This window comes from Eimeria tenella, genomic scaffold (genome assembly GCF_000499545.2).
Source record: "Eimeria tenella Houghton genomic scaffold, Eth_scaff41, whole genome shotgun sequence".
Classification (NCBI taxonomy): domain Eukaryota; phylum Apicomplexa; class Conoidasida; order Eucoccidiorida; family Eimeriidae; genus Eimeria; species Eimeria tenella.
The window spans coordinates 208,887-216,440 of NW_013543345.1; the positions used below are offsets into that span (position 1 = coordinate 208,887).

At 44.8% G+C, this 7,554-nt stretch overlaps 1 protein-coding gene across 1 annotated transcript; it reads left to right on the forward strand.

Moving 5' to 3' along the window:
• Nucleotides 1-3,773: 3,773 nt before the first annotated feature.
• ETH_00022660 (uncharacterized protein) lies at nucleotides 3,774-4,721 on the forward strand (the record flags this gene model as incomplete). Its single annotated transcript, XM_013376878.1, has 1 exon — nucleotides 3,774-4,721. One exon carries the CDS (start codon nucleotides 3,774-3,776, stop codon nucleotides 4,719-4,721), a length of 948 nt encoding a protein of 315 aa, XP_013232332.1.
• Between the last annotated feature and the right edge of the window lie 2,833 nt (nucleotides 4,722-7,554).

Consider the following 7,554-nt stretch of genomic DNA (forward strand, 5'->3'; position numbering starts at 1 on the left):
ACATTCATGGGAAGTCCACTTCAATTTGTTGGTCAGCGGCCAAATGTTGTTCGTAGGGCAAATCTCAGTACACTGCGGGTCTGCACGATCTCCCGGTTTTGCCAGAGCTCGGCACTGACATTCAGGTAGGTAATAATGTGCTTCTCCAGAAACAAGTTATAGCACGCATAATTTCTGAGATCCCACGAATAAGCCAACTAATAAAGGAAATTACGGTCACTGCCCATTTGTATGTTTGTGCGGGCAAATCCAGGAGTGAGCCCAATAAAATTCAAAATTTACTGGACATCACTGTGAATTTAAAGTGTATGTAGCAAGTATCGAAGCTCAAATCAATTTTTATGAGGTTATGGCAGCCTTAGACTCTAGCATGTCCCATAGGCCAAAAAGCTTCTGGGCAGGCCTAGGGGCCTTCTCCCTATGCTGAATGCCGAAAGCACGAGGTGGCGTACAATCACGACAAACAAAATGGCCGATTCACTGCCTAGAGAGTTCTGGAGTACACTTGAGCTCTTGAGCTAAAAGCAGGCACCACGAACGGAAAATCGTCACGATCTCACTAAAGGCGTAGTGGGAAGAGCCCAATCCCATATAAGGACGCTTCAAGGAGTCTAACATTATTCCATACTGCTTGGGAAGCTTAATGTCTTTTCAGGTATAAAGCTTTCAGGCAATGCGTTGTCCCACAAGGAAGTCCAATGCTGCAGGACGTGGAGGTGTTCCCCCTTGGTCACTGATCTCACAAGCAGCGCGTCCTTAACGTGTCTATTTGAGCATGCACAAGCCTTGCTCGCTGAAAAGACGTAAAATACTATGCCTTTTCTTCCATTTTTGGTTGCGTTATGTTATTGGGGCGCGGGGCAGCCCGCAACTCCAGTTGTCATGATGTCTGTTGAGCCACTCAACCCTTCCTGTACTCTGCTTTAGAGGCAGACTCTGGATAGTGGCAATGGCGCATCTTTTCTTCGCACCTGAGCATGCTCGAAGTTTTTCGAAGTCCAACTTGAGCCTCTTCTAGTAATATCTAGAGCTCCATGAAGTCTTCGTACATTGAACAGGCTCATCGACCATTCGGTTTCAAGTTGTGGATAATTGTGATTCTTGCAGCACTGAACCCAAAAGCAAACATTGCGGAAGCCTTAGAAGTCATTCATGATTCACAGAAATAAGCGTGAACGTGTGTGGGACCGCGGCGCCAGCAACTAACAAAAATAGAATGTTTCATTTTTCAGACTCGATGAAATAAATACGACTAAATCATTTCTATCTGAATCTATAACTAACAAAAAGCTGTACAGAACGGTTCACACTGTACCTCATACACATTCTTATGGGCAACTTACGGTGCTGGCAACGATTAGAAGTTTGGCTCGTTACGCTCAGCATTGTTGTCCTATACTGAAACTACGCATGGATGCTCAATGCTACGTTTTATATGAAATTCCATTCTTCTTGGTGGACCTATGCCTTTCGTCACTTTACTTATGGTGGCGCTAATAAGAATTTCCCGAAAATGGCCGTTTTAGTGTTTTCAACAAATCACCATCGTGACAATGTCAATTATCGCATTTGCGCAGGTGAAAAGGGTGAAGGCTGCCTCCCAAACTGATAAATATACGAAAAAGGGAGCTTAAGTAAGAAAATTTAGCCGGGATCATCGCGCTTTTGAACGGATTTAAACTTTTGTGTTTCGAAAATTTCATAGTGTCACTGCTATCTATTAATTTGGTAGCCACGAGGCCTCATCCTTAATCTAGCTGGGGATTATGGCAGATGCGTAGCTGTGGATAAACACATGCAGCTAAGACATCAAACTATTGCATATTTCTTGAGAAATGGAGAGAGCTAGTGTACCTTGCAGTAAGGTCAAGGCGCACGGAATGGCGAGTGGCTAGGTGCAGCGCTTAGACACGACTGGAAAAACTTAGAAAGTCCGAAAGAGCATCAATTGCTTTTTATCATTAGAGCAGATATTTGCACGAGGTACCCAGTAATGCCATGAGTACCAAAAGAAGCAAGCCCAGCATCTCAATGAACTCGTTTGTGTATGCTCTTTTATGCACTGATCCTTCCACAGAAAGTAAAATTTCGGCACTGCAAAGTGGTAGCTCGTTATTTCCATTGATCTATTTCATTGGACTTTCCACTTTAAAAGCCTCGGAGGATAGGCGTCACGGCATATTTGATTGGCGTGGGTGCCGCCTGCCTTGCTCAGAAATATGCTGGTTACAAAAATCTGCATTAGCAGTATTTTGTGCGTCCCTGTATAGATATTAATGCACATATTAATGCACCACTAACTGTATTATGCGCCTAGAAAATAAGTACTTGACTACGTCTTAAACTAGCTTGCATTCAACCGCTAAATTTCTGCAAGCAAAGCCACCCATGACGAAAGCAGGCATGCTGAGGTTTGTTCGTTATCATCAGCTTGGTCGTTCTTTTCGACGATAAACTGGAGCAAAGTGAAATTCTGACACTTCATCTGCCTTGCTACCAACGACGGAAAGTCCTCTTCATTTTGTTCAAGGGCACGCTCTTGCGTATCGTGAGCTCTGCCAGCATCAGCAGCGTCCATATGCATAGACATGCATGCAAGCATACCTTCGGCACAGGCGATTTCGCTTACTGAAATTTTGCCGTAGAATGCATTGACATTAATCAAACGTCGTGCTTTTATGCAGTTTAGGCGGTCAAACGTTTTCTCGATATAGTGCATAGCCAGAGACACAGCTCAGCTCTCTGCAGTTCTCTGCAGTTTACGCGGGACTCGGATACTTGGTCCTCTCGATGGTAGAGATGGGAACATTGCTACTTTGGCCTTCCTGCAGGAACATACCATCATTTCGGTTGGTTTTTTATTTCAAAGAGAGAAATTACTGGACTCCAAGGAACCACTCACAGAATGCACGGTTGGCCTTTGTCACTGGTGTTTCTAGCTGCGGAACTAAATAGTTGTGCAAAGAAGTGTACTCTATGCAATCGTCAGAGCGAGTACATGGAAGCGCCTGGTACAGTATATTGATTGTCCCATTCCGCTTTAATGCAACACGTTGTAGACTGTAGTTGCATTGCTGCTTTTGGCTCATAGACCCACATGAGTAGAAAATCTCCACCCTCAATAGGGGTTACTTGCGTATTTTCGCGGAATTGTGCATTTGCTGACCACATGATGCCTGCAGCACCGGCACTCCACCTGACTATGCGTCTAGCCACTGTAATGCACTCGGACACTAATGCTGAATGGCAAACTTTGCGAATAAGCGGAACAGCAGCAAAGTTGCGAATTGCTAACTTTGCTGCAATCGCGGCATTTATGCTGGATTTCACCAAAGACGACATTTGCAGATGGGGCTAAGTTTGGCTGCGTGCGCGTAGCGGTTCAACAAGGTCGGACGAACAGACCAGCTCTATGTCTTCGAGAAAAACGACCCGATCTAAGAAAATTTTCTCTTGTATTATTGGTTTAATTGGAGAAAAAACATGCCGATAGATTTTGCACCTATTTTGGAGCTACATCCCGCCTATGTGGCTGTGCGGTAAGGCACAGACAGGTACACTGGTGACCCCACATCACCCACGCCTCCGAATATTTACCTGAATTTACCAGTGTCGAAACAGCGCATTGAAGCTCTTCCTGATTATGCCAGCATGCAATAAACCAGAAACAATATGGTCATATAGACACGCAAACATAATGCGAAAACAAGGTTTTGCGAACATCGGTTACCCGCATTGCCTTTCCAGTTTTAAGCTTTCATTCACCTGCCCAAATGAGAGCTTATATAGTTCAGTACCCCCTGGCAGCTTCTGTGCCGCTAATTTTGGGGGCATGCATGACCCTTTCCGTCCTCTTATTTTGCATACTTATCCTCCTTCTATACTTGCGGAGCAACAGTGAGCTTACGATGCTGCACAGGATAAGCAACTGCTTGCGTGTGCTGGTAGTGAGTCAGACCGCGTTTACAGTGACAGCTGTTGTAATTTTGTCAGTTGTCAATGCAGCGGAGGGCCGATCCTCTGCTACTTTCTCCAGCATTATATCTGGGCGCCAAGCGGCCAGCGTCTTGAAAGCAGCTTTTGCTGCACTTGTTGCTGGATATTCCTTCTTTGCAACAGAACATCATCTTTTTAGGTGGGTAGCACTTGTGGGTGCGGCGATAGTTTCCGGCGTAGATGCTATGGATCTGGCAAACCTGGGCCACCTGATAGGACAACTGCAGGCAAGCGAGGATGCCCTCAGTAATGGAGATGCCTCAGCCCAGTCCCTAGCAATATGGGCTCTGAGGATCCAATACTCTGCAAAAGTGTTTTCATTCTTCTCCTTGCTGCTGGCAATGCAAATAATTGGATGCCTTATGCATGCTTTGGGATGGTTTGAGCTCAATGAGCTTCCAAACGACGAGGAAGTTGCAGGGCATTTGAAGGAGCTTGCAAGGGCCACAATTAACAGACGCATCCAAGAGAAGAGAAATCCAGAACGATTCGAAGAAGGAACCGGCAAACGCCTCTTTAATCCAACCGATAAGTTGGAGGTAACATGGGATCAGATGACAGATTTGATAGTCGGGCGAGATAAACGGACAAGCCATCCTATTTCCACCAATCCTCGTGGACAAATCCCCCCCGAAGTTAAAAAAGAGCTGCGTCAGATTCTTCTCAAGATGGGAATAAAACGAAATCAAATCTATGAAATACTTGACGACGAAGAGGATGAGTGAAACTATCAGATCTAGCAAAAATCTCGCTATGCTTTCCCATTTATACTCTAAGCTGCTCAAGGCGAAACGTATCGAGGGAAATAGAAGGAAAATCCTGTCTTTGAATGATAGGAAGCCCCATTCAAGTGCAAGTGGTTGCAGAGGCGACTTCTGTAATGGCCATCAAAGGCGTTACTCTGCGGTGAACAACCTCTGGGTGGGAAACTCAACTTTTTAATGCAACAGATTTTCTTCTGCTGTAGGCATGAGGCTTTCAAGATACTAGCCAGTTTTGTTCGGACAGCACTACTTTATCCTCTCAACAGACCAAGACAGGTACTTTTTCGTACTTAGACCATGACACCGACCAAAAATCTTTAGCGTGTTACCTTCACCATGGACTTTTGCTAAGCTGCGCAGTCGTACTCGACGGGCTTCCGTACAATTGACCACACTGCTCCTTGATTCAGTTGAATGCTCTCTTAGTTTTTGACTTCCAAAATTCACTTGTCGGCATGCCTCCGCGGTATGAAAATTTTACCAGGAGAAGCAACAAACTGAAGTTGATAATTCACAAGTTCACGGCGCAGACAGCAGTGGTCTGCCCAAGCAAAAGGCACCGAAAAAATCGACTAAGTCAAACAAGCAGAGAAATTAATTTCCATATGATCAGGTTTATGCTGTGATTTTGATTCGGACAGTCTGAGCTAGAAAACATGCCAGGCAGTATTTCTGTGGTATTTTGATTTATGGTGCCTTTTTGTAGAATACAAAAAGCTTGGCAAGCAGAGGGTAGTAAGGATTAGTGACGGTTATTTTGTCAGAAATTTGCAGAAAAATCTTTCGTTAGTCCCGCTAAAGCGATTATTCTCCAGAAAATGTGCAAGGCAAGTTATAAGGAAGATATTGCAATTTGCTGATTCGCCCCAAGTGACTGACAGGCCGCTCAGTGGAATATCGAGCGGCTAGTTGCTACTCAAGAACTGCAGTACAAATATAACTTTCTTTTGTAATATCCTACGGATTCTTATTGCCCTTCCATTGGTTGCTTTGCTTTCTGCCCTCTCGAGCGTACAGTTCTTCGCAGTGCGGTTGAGTGCTTACCAGTCCTTACGTCACTTGTTGCATCTGAATTCTACGAACAGTAGAAGCACTTCATTCATTGGAGCAACTCTATCACAATAAATTAAGTGATAGGTAGGCTGGATTGGCGACAATCGGCGTGGTAATGCATTTTCTGGTGAGTTCCGTCACTGAGAGGGTATTTTGCACAAAATTTTAATCCAATTTTAATCCAGTAGAAAAAAACAAGCAGATTCACAAGAGAAAAGCGTGCAGACCGTAAGGCGAGGCCTAAGACGCCAGGGAAGCGACGCTGAGCTTCAGTTCATGAAGAAGGTAAAACAGTAGGGAACCAAGGCTGACTTTGCATATAAGCTTTTCTTTGTAGCCACTTCTTCATGACCTCTTACCCTTAAGCTCACGAGTTTGCTACTGTGTTATGTGAAAGTGCATTTGCTTCAAAGAAGGGTGGATCTAACAGCAAGAGTTCCACTGAACGCCTTATGTCAAGCCTGTAGATTCCTTACAAAATCTTGAACCACGCTCGTGCTTTCAAAGGAGTGGTGAGAAGCTGTGCCCTTTGGAGTAGCCCACAACATTTTGTAAAAGAAAGCTGTACCTTGTCTACTAAATATCATGGCACACTAAACAGCACAGTAAATAGCAAACGGTCCACGAAAATTGCATATTGGGTTCAGGATTTTAGGGTTTAGGGTTTGGGGTCTAGGGTTTAGATTTACGCTGTAGGGTTTTAGGGTTTGCGGCTTTAGGGTGGGATATGCTGTGGTCAATTTTAGGCAACAAGCACATTTCCAATACCAGCTGTGCTCAATACAGCGCATTTTCATTGGGTCCCATACACTGTCCCGCATTATGCAGCTGATGATTAGCAGTTCGTAAACATGGTAGCCGCTCCGAAACTTTAAAGCAGCTGCTGCTGTGTTTATGACATACCCTGGGTTTAGAAACAACCTCATTGAAAATACATTTATACATGCACGGAAGCTTGAGAGTGCGGTGAAAACTGGCACTTACTAATGAACGTTTTAGCGACTTAAAGCCGCATTGCAGTGCTCCCACCTTTGGAAGGATGGATTTGCTTAATCTACAAACGTTGCAGAGGGATTATCAAGAGCTGTCATCTGCCCCTAACTCTGTCTAAAGACAATATGTGTCTCTCCGGCTAAAATGTTAGGGAAAATTAGCGTGTAAGGGCTTGCGAACACAGAGTAAATGACTGCAACGAATACTGAGGGCTGGAATTTGTGGCGGCCTTCCATGTCGTTCACAAATAGCGGGCATTTATAATCTAAAGGGCGCATAAGCACAAGAGCAGGACGAAACGAAGAATACGTCTTACACGAACACTTGAAAGTTGATATTATTTGCCTGTATGTCACATGCGTGGACCTTGCAAGCACGCGAGATCACCTTTAAAATAGCTTGCAATTCAGTCAGGCAGCGTGCAAAGTCTTTCAGCAGCTCTTGCACCTCCTCGTGCACGGTTTCAGCGGCTAAACGAGACCATGTGGCAGAAAATGAGCTTTGTTTATCACGGGAGTGCGTAGCACCACCACTGCTGGATAGACGTTGAATATCTGCCGTCGCTGCTCGCTTAGCCTGGACGGCTCGGCCCTTAGATGAATTGCCCGCTCTGTTGCTTCATACTACTCTTCTTCCTTCCCCCATAGTAGAGCAATCTAAACTCTAATATTTTCAAATAATGTTTCATTTGTGTCTAAACTTTAGGCTTCAGAGCAGCAGCGTCCCCCATCTGGGTCAGGAAGGAAGT